The 18,891-nt window shown below is 41.4% G+C and overlaps 2 protein-coding genes across 5 annotated transcripts in view; both read left to right on the top strand.

Annotated features, from left to right (window-relative positions):
• Positions 1-7,423, top strand: part of usp19 (ubiquitin specific peptidase 19) — a gene marked incomplete at its 5' end in the record, with an annotated part of 35,842 nt that extends 28,419 nt beyond the window's left edge. For 2 of the 4 annotated variants that reach the window (XM_034218441.1, XM_034218439.1), the window contains 3 exon segments: positions 533-699; positions 1,347-1,522; positions 6,463-7,423. In XM_034218441.1, coding sequence (XP_034074332.1) covers positions 533-699; positions 1,347-1,522; positions 6,463-6,600 — 481 coding nt within the window. 4 annotated transcript variants of the gene reach the window in all.
• A 773-nt stretch (positions 7,424-8,196) lies between these two features.
• Positions 8,197-18,891, top strand: part of si:dkey-32e6.3 — a 21,988-nt gene continuing 11,293 nt past the window's right edge. Inside the window, exons 1-3 of the mRNA XM_034218554.1 lie at positions 8,197-8,606; positions 9,540-9,712; positions 10,498-10,716. Coding sequence (XP_034074445.1) covers positions 8,333-8,606; positions 9,540-9,712; positions 10,498-10,716 — 666 coding nt within the window. The 5' untranslated portion in view covers positions 8,197-8,332. The remainder of the gene's footprint in view (positions 8,607-9,539; positions 9,713-10,497; positions 10,717-18,891) is intronic.

Genomic DNA, 18,891 nt, shown 5'->3' with positions numbered 1-18,891 from the left:
AGAAGCTAAAGTGCATTTCGTTGTCTCAGTACCTGTAATATGGGCAATAACAATAAAGTTGAATCTAATCTTGAGCAGGAACAAATGTATTTACTTAGTACATATCTGACATTAACGATTAAACACATGTGTGCATTCTTTATAAATGCAAACCGAGTCAAGCCGACTCCGGAGGTGGCGGTATGTACCTTAAAGTTGTTTGCAATCCGCCAAAAAACCGAGAGAAGAAGACCTTGCCGACTCCGAGCTGTCCGACTTCAGGCGAGCTTTTTGAGACCTCCCCCGGCTGCGATCGGCTATTCTCGTCTACTTTCGAGGCGAGCCGCAACGCGTCTCAAACAAGCCTACTGTTTACTGCCGTCGGTGCCGTCTCGTCATCGTCTCGTTTTCGTCATGGAAAAAAAGGTCGTTGACGAACATATTTCGTCATAGTTTTAGTCAACGAAATGAACACTAACTCCAACCACCTGTTCCATTTGTTTAGATTTACTTTAATCATATGTTTACACCGTCATGCACTCCTGTCTTCTAGGAATCTGGATCTTAGTAAGTTCTGTATTGGCCAGAAGGACGATATGCAACAACCTCCCATCTACGACTTGTACGCAGTCATCAACCACTATGGAGGAATGATCGGAGGTCACTACACTTCCTACGCCCGCCTGCCCAGTGACAAGAACAGCCAGCGCAGTGATGTTGGTGAGTGTGCAGTCAGTAAGCTTTAGGCCCTATTCCAAACCCAACCCTACACCCTCCCTCCCCCTTTCGTGAACTCGGTCAGTAGTGTCACTCTCAGCTGAATGATGGCCCTTCTTTTGGCTGGATGGGGTAAATAGCTTTGGGATAAACTCCACTCTCAAGCACATTTTATATCCACGGTGTCAATTCAGTAAAGGGGCGTTTCTTCTTTGTAAAACTATTATTTGGTTTAAATCAGATGTTAGTGAGCTGTACAAATATACAAACTTTTCCAAACTAGGCACTGGTATATATGACCCTAAGTAAAACATTTAAAATAAAATGTAACCTAAAATGTTTGTTATTTTGCAAAGTTTACTAGTAAATGTTTACATCGTTGCACATGGTAAGGTAAGGTAGCAGGTTAATCAGGGCTGATGCAGACTTCCTGTTGGAGGCTTTAATAACATCCACACCCCTTTAGTTGGTTTGAAACTGCAGTTAATGTGGCGAATTCTCAAACAGAGTGGCAGTGAAGAGGGAGAGGATGTAGGGGTTAGATTGGAACTGTGCCGTATTCCCAGCTGGATATAATTGTTAGCAGTTGTGACAATTCTTCAATCCTACCTTTTTTTTCTCCCCCTCTACCTGTCCTCCCTGTCCCACAGGCTGGCGTCTGTTTGATGACAGCACCGTGACAATGGTGGAGGAGAGCCAGGTGGTGACGCGCTACGCCTACGTCCTTTTCTACCGGCGGCGAAACTCCCCCGTGGAGAGGCAACCGCGCTTCCTCAGGCCCGTAGGAGCCGAGTCGCCCACTTCTGCAGGAGCCACTGCCAGCCAGGTGAGGGCGCCACAACACTGAGACAGAGGGCTTCACATTGAGATGTGTATAATATCCCTTGCTTATTTACATCTTCTTTCTTTTAAACCTTTGAGTGAGAAGTTAGCCCCTCTTTCAATTTACTGGTGAGACTTTCACCCTGAATCTGTATGAATGGAATAGCTTGGGGTGAAGTGTTGCAGAATCACAGTTAATGCCATGTAAGTTTCGTTTTGTCTTAAATCGAAGTCACCCCAAAATAAAAAATGCATATAATACTTCTTACCTGTATGGCTATTTATCAATGAAATAGTTTTGGTTTGAGTTGCTGAGTGTTTGAGATATCAGCCTTCTTTCCATTATAATAAAACTATATTGCACTCTTTTCACCAATGTTTTTTTAAAGAAATAAGGACCCGGTTACTCAAGATTATCCTTGATGAACTTCTCACAGCAAGGTCTTTGGGTTCGATTGAGTAACCAGGTCAGAATATCTGGAAAGGGACATTGCTGTTTTAGTTTTCATCTCAAGCAGATAACCATTTAGTTATATTGGAAAGAAGGCAGACATCGCTAACAATCGGGAACTTGCATAAAAAGCATCTAGATGAATAAACAACACTACAGGCAAGAGGCAAAGTATGTCTTTTTTATGTTTGGAAAGAGATTGAAACAAATCAGATTGTGCCCGCTTTGTTGAATAATGATTTCAAATCCTTCACCAGAAGTTACACATTGTTAACAGATGAAGTATATATTTGAATGCAACAACAACTCCAAAGCTTTCAAATCCACCTTTCATGATAAATAAATCAATGTGTCAGCCACTAATGGGAAATGAGCTCTATTTGGCAGGTCCTTTGAGAGTTTAGTGTCTCTGGGAACCAATATCTCTTTAACTGAGTGATGACAGGAGCTCATGCTGTGAGCTGCTTATTAACTGCAGCCTGTGGCTTCAGAATGGAACCATCCTTCAATCCTTACTTGAATTGAACAAAGCTCAGCTGTCTGGCAGCATTAGCTTCTTTACACATGTCATTCTTTGCAGCATTAGTGGAGTGCAGTGCTTTTGTGAGGATTTCTGTTTGAGTGATGAGGTGGAGAGCTCGAGCTGTGCTCCAATATTTACACGTCTATGTGGAGTTGATAAGTTCAGTATCGCAGAGCATGATCTCCTTCACTTTTGTCGTCTCCACTTGCGGACTGATTCAGAATTCAACAAATGTGTTTTTATCACGTTGGTTGTCAGGTGTAACCTTGTGATGCTGTTAATGACTTAAGACTGTATATCATCTTATAGAACACAAGAGATAAGCGGTCTGCAGTGAGTGTATTCAAGTTCACTTGGACAACCTTTCCCCGATATGTACCATGTTGTGTGCGTACCTTTCCTACCATGGGATTTGGCTTCAGGGAAACAGTTTAGATGCTTGTGTGTAATTGATAATCCCAAATATGTATAACTATTACATCTTTAGAATATCTTTACAAACTTAAAGGAGATGGTATGTTTACAAGTAGAGTTCTATTAGGAACCTGTCCATTGTCAGTGTGACTACATTAGATGGCGGTCGGAATGCGGATAGCTTTTAGAAACAGACGGGTGTACCGGCAGGAAGCTGAGCAATGAATTACTGTTGATTGGGGGCTGCGGTAATATGTATTTTATTTTGTCAGGGCAAGGTTAAGGGGTCAACAATATTCTAAATATATTGTACAGCACACGTCCTTAGCAGTGCATTGCTTAGCTTCCTGCTGGTACTGCTTTTGTTTCTCCAAACAGCATCTACTGTAGATAATACACTGGATAAGCAACTCATACAACCCCACTTCAGACAATCCTAATGAAACATTTAACCATCTGATGTCTGCCAAACAAGCCTATGAAATTGTCCCTATGGGTTTCACCAGCTAAATATTTCTAAATGTAATCAAAGTATTTGTTAGTCAACGCCTTTTCCGAGAAGCTGACACCGGTTTCCGCCAATCGCAGGCCTCTCTATTATGGCGGGAACTGGAGGAAGAAGAGGAGGGGCTTGACGAAGGCCCCCGCGGACTGTTCCATTCTCCGCTGCGGAGGCGACAAACGCAGAGGAACGAAGAGGAGGAGGAGGAGGAGGCGGACAGAAGCGATGGGGCGGTGCGGCGGCCCCGCAGGCAGAGGATGTCGGACTATCCTGACGATGACTGTGTGCGATACTTTGTTGTGGGAACGCTGGCAGCGCTGTTCGCTCTGTTCCTTAATCTGGTCTACCCTCTGCTGTACAGAGCCAACTGGGCCTGAGCGGGGGTTTAGTCGGTGCTTTCAGAAGTATGTCAGGTTAGATGGGAAACTTCAGGGGAGTTTAAATACTTAACCAATCCTCTTGTGGAAGTACTGAGTAATGCATTCATGGGCTTCAGCTCGTTTACCTACATCCTGAAGTGTATGTATGACATCACCTGGCTCAACCTTTTAAATGATACTAAAGCACAGGGCTGCACTATAATGGTGATAATTATTTATTGATTTTAGGGAACACTTTTTGTCAGAGGCCAGGTTGCCAGGTTCAAGAAGCGCTTGATTTGATAAGCAGCAGAATTTGTTGTAAGCAGAGCATTTTAAAGGTCAGTAGCGTAGTTGATCATCTTAATGTAACCGTGGAGAGACAAAATGATAAGATTGTATTAATTGTTAAGCCATATTTAAGCGCTTCGTGACACATTAAAGCCAGGGAAGAGCAAAACTATCGTCTTTAGAATAATAAACCGTTGTGCTTCAACAGAAAACTCCTCAGATTTGATATAAATGTCCAATCAGTGTTGATGCTAAATGGCAACGCGGGATGGAAAGGACAGCTGATTTTGCAGCTGAAAACAGAGTGCTGGCTTCTTTTGGTCAATATAGCATTCCCTGAGGAATGTGTTGTTCAAATCGCCTAAATGTACCTTCAACACTGATTGGACAACAGCACACCAGGCGGTTACTTGTTGCAGTAGAATAATGCTATCAACACGGCACTGGCACATTGAGTGCACATTAACTACATTGCCATGATGCAGTTCATTGACTCTTGCTTTCAGTTTGTGTGCTTTTTGGCACATTTGCCAAGTTTAACGCACATTATTTTATAAATAGTTCTCAGACGATGACAGCCTTAATTATTTAATCATGGAGCTGTTTTAAATCTTTGGCAAATAGATCCAACACCCAGAAAGGCAGTGACAGCTGGGTTAGAGCTAGTTAGAGGAAACCATAGTTGTACAGTAATGTATCCAGTGCTTATCAGCTGAGCAATGACAAAGTTGCAGCCACTATGGAAGGCTAGTATTGAACTACACTCTAAAGAGAAGAGATCGCTACTTCCTGCAGTGTGAGAAGAGGCACGGCAGCAGTGTTTTCATGTAAATGTCTAATCATGAAGCAAAGGGAAGCAATGTGTGACCAGTTGCTGCTGCTTTTTTAAAGTGCTTCAATTGTTATAGTAATTGTTTTGCAATATCTTCTGTTTTCTTTTTTCATGACTTTTTTCTTTTTATTAAAATGCTTGTATTAGTTGGTCCTTTATGTATTTATACATTTCAAAGCCATATAGTGAGTATTTTAAGTTCTCAGGATGAAATGTAGTCAACTATGTGTTGCTCTGTTTTTTTTTGTATATAACGAGATGAGAAATTGACTGACAATGCAAGTTAAATGAGAAATGTGTGATCAGAAATACCGTCCACCTCTGAATGTATTTCAATGTGTCACTCTGTGGAAAGACTTTGATTATGAACAGATTTGGAGCTCAAAGACATAAATATTGTGTTAATTTACTTGAAGAGTAATACATTTGTGTTCCAATCTTTTTTGAACTTGAGCTCCTCCTGGTGTGTGTGTGTGTGTGTGTGTGTGTGTGTGTGTGTGTGTGTGTGTGTGTGTGTGTGTGTGTGTGTGTGTGTGTGTGTGTGTGTGTGTGTGTGTGTGTGTGTGTGTGTGTGTGTGTGTGTGTGTGTGTGTGTGTGTGTGTGTGTGTGTGTGTGTGTGTGTGGTGTGTGTGTGTGTGTGTGTGTGTGTGTGTGGTTGTGTGTGTGGTGTGTGTGTGTGTGTGTGTGTGTGTGTGTGTGTGTGTGTGTGTGTGTGTGTGTGTGTGTGTGGTGTGTGTGTGTGTGTGTTTGTGTTGTGTGTGTGTGTGTGTGTGTGTGTGTGTGTGTGTGTGTGATGATCTGTATGAAGTCTCCAACATAAACGGCAGCAGGATGACTGGATGGATGTCGAAGTCCGTTAAATAGCAGTTTTCTTGCTGCTCTGCTTTTAGTCATTTCAATGCTTTTATTTATTAGATTTTTGGAGGCTTTGGTTTGATTTAAATGGAACTGACTGAAAGATGAATCTCTGGTTTCTGTGTAGAGCTCTGACTATTATTCCACTATACATTTGACGGAAAAACAATGAACAATTTGAATTATTCTTATTTCTTTCATTCAAAACTTCAGAAAATGCTGTTTTCAGCCTCACATATTGACTTTTTCCTCTTTTTCATATTGAAGTGAATATATTTTGGGAGTCATACAAAACAAAAGATTTTAGGATTTTTTTTATTACTTTCAATTGTTTCTTATCATTATTTGAAATGTTCGACTAATCTAGATAATAGCTGTCAGACTAGTCAATGAGAAAATGAATGTCAGCCCTATATGTGTATGTAGTCTGCCATAAAATGTATAATTGCAAAGAATAATCATAACTTGAATGATGTAAGGTCTCTCTGTACGCTTGGAATCACTGCGTTGTTGACATTTCTTATTTCAAATAATAATGTTTTTAGATACCTCCATCTTAATGCTGCTTCCTAATATATATAAATCACTGTTCTCCTTTTATGGAAATAAAATCTGCATCTTTTTATAGTCTCCATGCATGTTATTTAAATCACCACCTACATACACTCCCAGAAACTATACAGCACATTTATCTTAAACGCTGGTTTATTTTACAGGCCGCTAGCCAGTCACTATTCGGGGCAGACCTGGATCCTGAGGGGCCGACCACGCTGAACCCGGAGGTTCCCTCGGACCTCTTCGCACACGGAGAGTGCGGAGCTCCATCCTACAGCAACATGGAGGAGGTGGACTAATGGTGAAGGAACCCGTGTCTCACTAACGGTGCACTATCTGAGGATTCCTCTGTGAAAGATACTCATATGAACTATCCTTAATATCCATTGATAACAAACCATGTTATTATATTAAATTGGTGTATATAGTGACACACACTTCTGTGATTTTTGAGCTACAGATAGCAGCTCGTTATAAATTCAACCCGAGTGGGGCGGCCTCCAGGCTTCCACGGCAATGCACCTTGTGGTCTGGTTTTAAGTTAAAAGCCTCTCTGTTAACCCGGAGCAGACCTGGTAATCCCCGGCTAAAGCCACGGTCCAATATGAGGGTACATCCGGGGAGTAGATATTCTTGTAAGGTGTGTAAAAACATTTTTCTTTCAAGGTCGTTTGTGGCAGGCTAAATTAATGGGAGTAGTAGCAGTGTATTTAAAGGAAAACCATGTGCTGACCTGCTACTTTATTCATTTTTTTTTAACACGGAGCACATGCTTCTATCTTTTGTCGCTTTATGAACTTTATTTTGCTGTAGCGTAGTCTTCTTTTTTTGTACTTATTTAGATATTTTCGTTCCTGTGGATGCAATTGTCTAAGACTTCAGCATAATCTGAAAGGTGCATGACTGCATGTTCAAACAGGTTGTAACCCCCCGCCCCTGTTTAATATCCCCCCCTCCATCAGTTCCTCAGAGATTTTTTTCATTTCAGTTTATCGTGAGTCTCAACCCTCCTCTCCTTTGTAATCGACTGCGTATATAAAGTGGGGATCGTTAAGAATGCTGCTGTGGATACATATAAATGGTTAATATAAATAAAAACAATTTTGAGAACTGCTAACATTATTGGGTTTGTTCTTTTTTTGTGTGTGTTGGATATGATAACTTCTCATCATAGCATAAGTTTGGGACATGAAGCCAGTTTTTTCCATGTATAGTTATGTTGTATGAATACAAATTCACTTAAAAAAAAGTACTATTCCACTGATAGTCAAGAGAGAAAATAAAATTAAACAAGATTTAAAAACAATGAATAATTTCAGCCAGTATATGATGGTTCTTCGAACTTTAGAACACAAACATTCTAGGAATATGTGATATTCACTAGCAAAAACCTGACTTTAAAATATATTTGCTATAGTGGGCTAAAATATTAAAACATTTAGAAATTCAAAATGAGACAGTAATAGCCTGTTTGTTTAGATAAACATTGCTTTATGAATAATCTGAATATGTCTATCACATTTACCCTTCGAACCAACTACACAGAATGAATTAACAATAAAAAAGTGACATCTGTGAAGGTGTGAGAAATCCCACTGCTACTACAGGAGTGCCATTAAAAAAAGTCATTAATTAGTACTTTAAAAAAAGTTAGCGCAGACCTTGATAAAATGTATCATAAAAAGGGAAAATATAGTAGCCAATCAAAATGTCACAAAAAGTTATAGTAATGTCATAACACGTTACCATAAAAAGTCTAATTATAGTATGTCATTAAAAGTTTTGAATGTAATAAAAAGGTGATACTATGGTTCGCCACAAAAAAAACCTCACATGAACATCGCTACATATTTCAGCTCACCGGGAGATGGCGCTGTTTCTTCTTTGCAGCATTACAGGCGTAGAAGAAGAAGAAGCAGACGCCGGCATCATGGAGGAAGTGCCGCTGAGTCACACAGCTCAGCCGGTTAAGTAGCAAGTTTTAGTTGAAATATTTTAAATTCTACTACCGTTGTTAGTTGTATCCTACCTATGGCGGAGTTTGGTGAGAGAAACGGCCGTGAAGCTGAAGAACACGACGGGACACAGAGCAGAGATGTCCTGGAGTCTGTGTGCGAGACAGGTGACCCCACGGTAACAGTCCCGCGGGGGCTACGGTGCTCTAATCCTGAGCGGAGGAAAAAGTTAGTCCTTCATGTAGACCTGAACAACACCATACTGGTGTCGGACTCTGTGATAGCTCAAGGGACGGTAGCTGCCCTGGAGCATTTCCTCTCAACTGTCACCTGGGGAAGGATGAGCAAAGGTAAACTGAGAATGAATACTTTTCTCTATCACACTAGGGCTAGGATCACACAAGGATGTGTTTCTGCCCAGTCAGCCAAGTTATTGTTCCTGCCTCTGTTCCAGATTAATACGCCGAATTAATTTTAAGAGTCCAAAGGAAAAAAGTAGTCCTCTTCCTCCTGTCGCCTTACCTTTTCCTGGCAATATAAGTAACGACAAGCTGTCAAACAATACACATAACAATGATTGAGTTCAATGCAAGGAAACACATTGGCCTACTGTATGCCGAATGACAGGCCTTACATAGTATAACTATTCTCAATTCATGTGTTGTGACAGGCTCACGATGCTAATACGGGAGTAAACATTTAATACACGTTTTAATAAGTGAGGTTTGTTAGCAGGGTTGATTCTATATTCAATGGCTTTCATTCCTTTTATGTTATGTATTCTATTTGGTATATTGTACTCTTTCTTTTCCAAATGTTTCTTATGTATTGCATTCAATTTTTGTTTTATTTCCCACTTTTTTTTTCTTATTATGGTTTGCATTCAATTCAGTATATTTTAATCTATTTATTTGTATTTCCCATTAATTATGGCAATATATCCTCTTATGTTAATTGATGTCTGTTTTAATTCCCTTGTGTAAAATAACTTTTGCTGCATCTCTTGTTATTCAAACACCTATGCTGCCTGATGTGATAATCATTTAATGAAACAAGTGGGATGTGTACATCATCAGAGCCAACAGAGAAATGAAATCATTAATATTATTTACCCTCATGTCCATGGCTACACTACTGCATTTATATTCCGTACATAACCAAATATATTACATTTCATTGAGTGCTTCAGAACTTGCTAGTGTGCACCAGCATCCCCCACTCATTCCGTGATGTTTTATGTTCCCACCACTCGCAAAGACATTGTCCTCCTCTCCTCTCTGCAGGGAAGTGGGAGTGGCTGAGTGACTCCCCCTCCCTGCACCCCCCCTGCCATGGTGCTGTTAGCTACCACTCTCATTTTGGACGGACGGCAGGTTTCTCCTCCAATGTGGGCCGACGTTTCCGAGGGATTCTGGAGGAGCATCTGAATCTGCTGCGCTGGCCCGAGGGCACCAAGGCAAGCTTCATGTTATTGCTAACAAAAATGACATCCATTGGAAAAGTTTGTCTCATTTTGAACTAATCTGCAGATTAATTCTAGACAGTATCTGTCTGATATTTTATGACCTACTACAACAATACAATATGAAGAAATCCCCTTAGGAAAATTGTACTAAAGGCATCACAGCTTCTTTACTCATTAACAATCTTAATTCATGTTTATATTCATGTTTATTTTCATAATACACTCGTGGAGTTTCTAGTGTAGTGTTAAGCTTAAGGAGGTATTTTCTATCATAGTAACATTAGAATGTGTTCTGCAGCTTTACCAGTTGCCATGAGCTGTTGGACATGCAAATGAAACCCCAAGTTGTAAAAGTGGCTTCTCTCATGGAGGTTCTGTATAAATGCCTTTTTCTATTTCTTCCAACCAGTTCTTAATTTACTTATGGTTAGAACACAAACATTTATTTACAGTTTGGTTATTTATTTCATTTTCTCCACTGTGATATTAAATGTAAAATTGTGGGTTTTTTTTATCTCATTTTATTTCACATGTTTATACTGTAGTTTACTTATTTCTGCATTTACTTTACATTCATATTTCGATTTGTATTTGCTTTATTTTTATGTCTCTATGATATTAAATGTTGCATTGTTAGAGGAGCGTGGGATGTATATTTTCATTGCCAAAACTACGCTGTAGCCATTGTGCATGGGAAATGAAGTCTGTTAATATTGAATCTTGTTCCCTTATGGTGGAATGTGCCTCTGACCGCTTTCTTCCTGTGTTTCCTGCAGGGAGACAAAGAGCTGTCTGTAACGGGTGAGGGAGGGCACCTGTACCACTGGATCCTGCCCTCCTTCTTCCAGCTGCTCACAGACCTGGTGCAGGAGGCACAGGAATTCGCCATTGTTTTCCGTTCCTTTGGAAACGACCTTCCTCGTGTGCTGAGTGCTGTGTCAAGGGCTCTGACTGAAGGAGCTCACCCCCTGTTCCCAGATCTGCCCCAACTCAAGGTGAAACACACATCCAGTGGTGTTGTCTGTATGTTCTCTTACGGCCCGTCCACACGGCGGCGTGCGTTGAAGCTTGCCGGCGGGCGTGTCTGAAACTCCACCAACAACCAATCACATTAATCTCCCGCCCTTGACACACAAGCAGCGGTTTGATTGGCTAGAGCTTGTACTGGCATATGATTCGATTGGCTGACGCTTCTGCCGAGGCGTCAAAAGTTGAACATTGCTCAACTTTTGCAGCGAGCCATGCCAGCAACGCTCCGCGTCGCTTCCCACAATGCAGTTCGGCGAAAAGTGACATCACCCCATTCAAAGTGAATGGTGAAGCTTTCAACGCACGCCGCTGTGTGGACGGGTCGTTAAGGTTTAGGGTCAGTTGCCTAAATTACAACAACATATTTCCTCCTTGCGAATAGTTTGGTGTAAATTCATCAGGGTACGGTCTAATATCTGGATCACTTCTACAGAGTCGCCCAATATCACACGCAGTTTCTTGACTGCTGCAAGTACAACAAATGTACCCAACATTTTGTTAAGGATCTTTGCTGCAGTAATATGAACGACACTCTGTGATGGCCCCCTCTTATTCAAAAGATGACGTATCATAAGGTGTTTTGGTATTAGTGAGTAGTCATTTTGCAATGTCTTTTTTGTATACCTATCTTGTAAGGAAGACAGCCTGGGTTCACAAAGACAGTTTATAACCATCTTCGTGGTATCTACACTGAACAAAAATATAAATGCAACACTTTTGTTTTTGCTCCCATTTTTCATGAGATGAACTCAGAGATCTAAAACATTTTCTATATACACAAAATAACCATTTCTCTCAAATATTGTTCACAAATCTGAAAAAATGTGTGATAGTGAGCACTTCTCCTTTGCCGAGATAATCCATCCCACCTCACAGGTGTGGCATATCAAGATGCTGATTAGACAGCATGATTATTGCACAGGTGTGCCTTAGGCTGGCCACAATAAAAGGCCACTCTGAAACGTGCAGTTTTGCTTTATTGGGGGGGTCTGGGGGGGTCCGAAAACCAGTCGGTATCTGATGTGACCACCATTTGCCTCTCGCAGTGCAACATATCTCCTTCGCATAGAGTTGATCAGGTTGTTGATTGTGGCCTGTGGAATGTTGGTCCACTCGTATACGCCGATCCAGAGCATCCCAAACATGCTCAATGGGTGACATGTCCGGTGAGTATGCTGGCCATGCAAGAACTGGGATGTTTTCAGCCTCCAGGAATTGTGTACAGATCCTTGCAACATGGGGCCGTGCATTATCATGCTGCAACATGAGGTGATGGTCGTGGATGAATGGCACAACAATGGGCCTAAGGATCTCGTCACGGTATCTCTGTGCATTCACAATGCCATCAATAAAATGCACCTGTGTTCGTCGTCCATAACATACGCCTGCCCATACCATAACCCCACCACCACCATGGGCCACTCGATTCACAACAATGACATCAGAAAACCGCTCACCCACACGACGCCACACACGCTGTCTGCCATCTGCCCTGAACAGTGAAAACCGGGATTCATCCGTGAAGAGAACACCTCTCCAACGTGCCAGACGCCATCGAATGTGAGCATTTGCCAACTCAAGTCGGTTACGACGACGAACCGGAATCAGGTCGAGACCCCGATGAGGACGACAAGCATGCAGATGAGCTTCCCTGAGACGGTTTCTGACAGTTTGTGCAGAAATTCTTTGGTTATGCAAACCGATTGTTGCAGCAGCTGTCCGAGTGGCTGGTCTCAGACGATCTTGGAGGTGAACATGCTGGATGTGGAGGTCCTGGGCTGGTGTGGTTACACGTGGTCTGCGGTTGTGAGGCCGGTTGAATGTACTGCCAAATTCTCTGAAACGCCTTTGGAGACGGCTTATGGTAGAGAAATGAACATTAAATTCACGGGCAACAGCTCTGGTGGACATTCCTGCTGTCAGCATGCCAATTGCACGCTCCCTCAAAACTTGCGAAATCTGTGGCATTGTGCTGTGTAGTCACGATACCAACATTTTGGTTTCGATACCGATACCAAGTCAAGAATTGCGATTCCGATTCTTTTTCGATACTTTTCTTAAAAAAAGGGAAACAGTCTTAAATGTAATTATTGTGCTTTATTTCACACCATAACCATAACACACACTTTTAAACAATGAGAACAATACACAAAATAAATGACAAGAATTCGTATTAAATAAAATTAAGCATCATCTAAAACTTTTTTGTTTTATAAAATATAATTTTTTTTATATTTTATTAACATGTACAGTAATATAAATAATTATTGACAAAATGTATATTGCAGATGTTAGCCACATTGGTAAGTTAGCTAAAAAGATAGCCATATTAGACAGTTATCATTGCCATTAATTGCCTCGTCAAACTACGAAAACGTTCGTTTGTCACAAAATAAATTACACTTGTTTGACTTAGATTTGAGGGCATGGGCTTGGGCATGATGTAATTATGTTATCTATCACATTCGCTAACCTGTCTGTCTTTAAATTCTTTAAACAGCTCTGGATTCCGGTTGGCGAGGTGCTTAGCCAAGTTTGATGTGTTGGCTCCCTTGGTTTGCAGGGATCTAAAACATGTCTCACAGACAGGCCTCGTGGTGTCCGTAGGCTTGCCCTCACTGTCAGAGATATCGCTCAAATACTTCCAAATGTCGCTTCTGGCGTCTTTTTTGTCAACAAGCCGAGGCGCAGCGGCAGCTGCACTCCCACTTGCAGCCATGCTTCTCCTTTTCTCACATGCTCTGGCAGCTAGCGCGTGGCCGCGTGCACGAGAGAGGGGAGGCACTTAGAGCGTGCTTGAAAGGGGAGGGACAGCAGGCACGGCTGCAGGGCAGGGAGTGGAAACAGAGCGCTGAACACACACGGCTCTTATTAAAACAGCGCTTTCTCACCGGAGTACTTTTCCCCGTCATTCTTAAAGTACCGATACTAATGAAACGGAGGAATCGTACCGTTTTTAAGGGCAGGGTATCGCGGTACCTTTCAAGTATCGGTACACCGTGCAACACTAGTGCTGTGTGATAAAACTGAACATTTTAGAGTCGCCTTTTATTGTGGCCAGCCTAAGGCACACCTGTGCAATAATCATGCTGTCTAATCACCATCTTGATATGCCACACCTGTGAGGTGGGATGGATTATCTCGGCAAAGGAGAAGTGCTCACTATCACAGATTTTTTTCAGATTTGTGAACAATATTTGAGATAAATGGTTATTTTGTGTATATAGAATTTTTTTCATCATGAAAAATGGGAGCAAAAACAAAAGTGTTGCATTTATATTTTTGTTCAGTGTATTATCTCTGGTTAGAGTTTCAGGTTTTTCAAGACAGCTAAACAAAGAAACCCTAGCTCTGTTGATCTCTGCTTTGTGGTAGTAGTGTGTGTATGTGTGTACAGGTTTGGGAATAATGGATGACATGTAACAGGATTACGTCATCAGGATTCCCATACAGTTACATAATAACATGGGTGCTCTTAATCCATCCTGTCGTAAACTGTAAAAGAGCATCTTCTGATTTTTGATACTGAATATCTTGGTTTCTTCTTTTTAAGGTTACATTGTGCTGTCGTCTTACATTATATAGTTAAAGAGGGCATAATGTAAAGATTTTCAGGTTCATTTTTGTATTTTGTGTCTCTACTGTGACATGTGTTCATGGTTTAATGTTCAAAAAGCTCTTTATTTTTCTCATTCTGCCTGTGCTGCAGCACCTCATTTCACCCTCTGTGTGAAACCAGAGCCCAGTCTGCTCTGATTGGTTAGCTGGCCGGCTCTGTTGAGAGGTCAACTACTTAGAGTTTCCCGCCCCTTAGCCTATCATGTACAATGTGTTGGAGCACTAGCCAATAGAAGTGCGTGTGTTACATAGTGATGTTACTATTAGGGATGCTCCGATCGATCGGCCGCCGATCGATATCGGCCGATACTCACTCTCTGCTGATCGATTGGTGCTCTTTAAAAATGCCGATCGCATGACGTAAAATACAGTAGAGGGCGGAGCCTGTGTGAGATAGAACGGGGGGTTGCGTATTGTAACCCTATTTCTATAAGCACAGGCAGAGCCCTCTACCTAGGGGCCCTGTCTTTCCTATGCCGCTCGCTGAAGAGGGTGTAGGATGACAGTCAGGAGGTGTAGCTGCCTTATATGCGCACGCATTCAGGTAGGCTCGCCCTGATTGGCCGGCTACGTTTATACAACTTCAGTGTGTGAACGCTCGCGTATCATTGATGAGAGTAGTACCCTACCCATGAAGTCCAGTATAGGGCTCCGCCTGTGCTTATAGAACTAGGGTTACAATACGTAACCCCCCGTTGTCTTACTTGAACCTAAGACACTTGTAGCCTCTGCTGATGCACAATAAGGGGAATGTCAACACAGGCATCTGTCAACCCGCACTCTGCTGTTCCTCAGCGCCGCTCCCCCTCCCTCCCGCTGAAATTATGAATGAAAAGTGCATAGTAATCATAGATAACATGGCAGGGTCTGTGACAGTTTGTTTTCATCTGATTTCAAATAAACAAAGTCTTGTCTTTTAGAATATTAAACTCGTTCTGCCAAATTCAGATGATAAATACAACTTTGAAGCTTGTAAAGGCATAATTACACGCGGTAACTTAACGTCACAGCAGGCATAACAACAGCCGGTGTTTCTTGTGAGTGTTTCCCCGGGAAACAAACACAATACACTCAAACGCGTCACAGATTCTTTGGCGGTATTTGGCTGCCGAACGAAATTATGTACGCAGCTCGTGACGTAACTAGGAGTCTAGTGGACGGTATCAATACTACAAGTAAAAAAAAAAATATATATATTTTTTTTTTAATTAATGACGTTGTTTCTAAATTGATCTGAGGGCCCCAAAAAGAGGAAGTCGGGGCCATTTGCCCATCCCTGCTCTAGAAGGAACACAGGGGTGTTAGCCTTTGCAGACCATTGTCATGCACAAACACCCATATAACACTACAGGAAAGGGAAAACATAAAAAAGCCGATGGGTAACTGCAGATATGTTCTCCTGAAGAGTATGGCCTTGTTTCTCCTTACATAGACCTTTTCCATGGACCCTGCTCCCCCCATCAGCCTCCCTCTCTCTCAGGGGGGAGTACTTGCACGTTAGCTAGCTGGAGTGGAACACATTGATTGTGAGAGGAATGGACGGATGAGTTGTCAGAAAGTGAAGCTGTCAGCCTCACTGATGGACAGCACAGAGGAGAAGTTCTTCAGACAGCCTCCTGTGACACGCTGTGTATGTATCAGACAGACAGAGCGGGGGGGAATCAATCACAAGTCATGATGAGATTGTTCAGTTTGTTCCTTACCATTGTTGTCAAGTATGGGAGTGCTTTGGGAGATTTGATATTGAAGCCGTACTCAAAACCTCTGGGTATTACCTTCACAGCTAAGAGATCTCTGACGCCATCTTCCTCCTCTAATAATGGGGTTTGTTTCAAAGTAAAAACAGCGCCACAGCACTCAAATGACACGTTTCACTAAATATTGTCCTTTTATAGCTTTATGCATTTCAAAACATGATGAAAGCACAAATAAATTATCTTTCTATTAATCTAGTTAGTAAATGACCAAACAGTGCAAGTCAATGGAAGAGGATGCTGCAGATTACATTTTTTATTCTTACCTGCCATGTTTAGTAGAGAGGATACTATTAGTTTTGCATGCTCAAATCTACACATTTGTGTAAGTGTCTGGAGGTTTTAAGTGATAAAACAAAGTATGGGAGGTAAAGATATTGTGATCTGATGGTTGTGCAACATATAAAGTGAACCTATCACCACAATGATCACACTTGATCATGCTGGTGTCATGAGTGTATGTACCAACATCCCATGGCAATACATTAGGGATGTAACGATATACCGAAGCACAGTGGGGGGGGGGTGTTATGCTGTGTGTTATGCTGTGTGTGCATGCACCTCGCGGGAGCGTAAAGCAAAACCTCCCAGACATGTGTTGATCTGTACGGCAAAGTACGGTTTGGAAACTATATCATTTCCTTTTGGAGGGCATGCATAACACGGCATAACACCAGAGCCTCGCTGCGGGGAAACGTTGGCGCTGTTCCGAGTTTGTTCTAATCTGTCAAAATGACTGCTTTCAGATTTTTCCGTCATTGTTAAAAAAAATATTCGGTTAACGCGACCACTGCTGTCCCAGCAACATCAGTACCAAGCGAGAGAGTTGTTCCCAGAGCAGGGGATATTGTAAATGCCCAAACATCCCAGCTTATAAATACCTGGAAATGTGGACATTCTCATATTCCTAAAAACCTGTCTGATGATGCTGAGTGAGTGACTTAGTGAGTTTGAGTTGAATTACGTGAAAAACTAAAGTGAAACTTGATTTATTTAATTGCAGGGTCTGATTATTAAGTGTTTATTTGTGAGATGCAGTGGCACAAAGAAAATGCCTACTTTGTTTGGTAGTACTATAGGTACAAAAACACTGGTTTTCTTGTTCCAGTCTGTTACTGCCACTTTGTTTTTGACACTTTAAAATACTGCTATCCTACTAAAATGCTGTACAAATCAGATTTATTATTTAATAAAGAAACATTTTCCGAGTAAAAACAATTTGTATTGAAAAGAAAAAATTGAATTTTTCTCTTTTCTTTATTATTCAATATCGCGATAAATACCGTACCGTGGACTTGTTATCGCGATATTACCGTGAGTTTTTGGTATCGTTACATCCCTACAATACATCCAATAGATTTTGAGTGATTGAGTCTGCACCAAAGTAATGGGTGTTAAAACAAAATGCACAATTTTAGAACCGCTGATATCATTTGTTCTTAACCTCCCATAACAGTCAAAACCAGAATCATGTTTCACTTCTATGCTGTTGGATATTTTAAGCTCATCTGTCGTCATCCACATTACAGCTGTTTTTATGTATTTGTCACAGACTTCTTATAATTGAATGGCGGATCAAGTTTAAAAGAGCAGTACGAAACAGAATACTTTCAGGGGGAAATGGGTTTAGCAACAGTTGCTCCATTTTAGAATTAACATAGTTATTTCTTTTTCAAAGTAATATATCCTACACACACACACACACACACAATGTTTTCCCAAAAATGTATCCGCTGATCACTTTCCGTTACTTTTGGATTACCTCAATTGTCAAATGAGATGCAAATAAATTCAAAGGTTATTATCTCTCAAAATGAGTCCTCTGTTTAACTATTTATTCCAGGAAAACCTGAGCTAACATAAAATTCTCTGTTTAAGTGCAACATAAAAAAATTCAGGCAGTAGGCGTATAGATTCACACTTCAAGTATTAGCCTACAGAACAGCACAGCTTAAAAAGAAGAAATACAATCTGATTCTTTTACTACAAACATTATATGCTCTTTTTAGGTTTTTACTGACATTGTAATCCACACTTTTTAGAAATGTAGTAACAATAATCTGATTACGTGTTTTTTTATGTAACTGTAAGGGAATACAGCTCCCCTGTTTTTGTATGTAATCCGTTACTCCCCAAGCCTGTGAAATACACTATTAAAAACTATGAGTGTACGACCCGGAAAGTTATAAAAACAAGAAAAAGCAACAGGAATAAAAATGAGTTAGGCACTTGTGTGGGATTTCATGAGATATTGAACCACTGGTGTACATTACTGTATTTATGTTTTGATACTCGGATAGTACTCATTCCTCCAGACGTTTAAGTTAGCTGATGACTCCTGGGCCTCATTTATAAAACTGTGCATAGGAAAGGCGGGGCACCTTTCACGAGCCTCAGGTAACGTACGTACTGTAGTGGACATTACATGACAGCATGTGGTGCACGCTGTAAGTGTTGCTGCCACAGAAAGTTGGATCGTCACCAAAACAATAAAGGAGAGTTCAGACAAAGTGGATGACAAAATGCACACATCCTTGTGTTTGTGCCACAGCGTGGGAGGCGGGGCCTTGTTCTTTCCTATGAGAGCTGCTCATTGGCGCATGAAGTCAAAATGGCCCAACTTTTGAGAGAGCGAAACGTCACAGATTACCCGTCATGCCTGGCTGCCAGAGCAGAAGAACCGTATGTGCGCTCAGAGCATGCGCCCCTTAAGCCCCGCCCCCCGAGCTCCCACTCTCGGCTCACTAGAATGAATGGAGAGAAAATAAA

Source organism: Gymnodraco acuticeps, unplaced genomic scaffold (assembly GCF_902827175.1).
Source record: "Gymnodraco acuticeps unplaced genomic scaffold, fGymAcu1.1, whole genome shotgun sequence".
NCBI lineage: Eukaryota > Metazoa > Chordata > Actinopteri > Perciformes > Bathydraconidae > Gymnodraco > Gymnodraco acuticeps.
The sequence above is the reverse complement of the archived record's forward strand: the minus strand, read 5'-3'. Positions and strand labels throughout refer to the sequence as shown.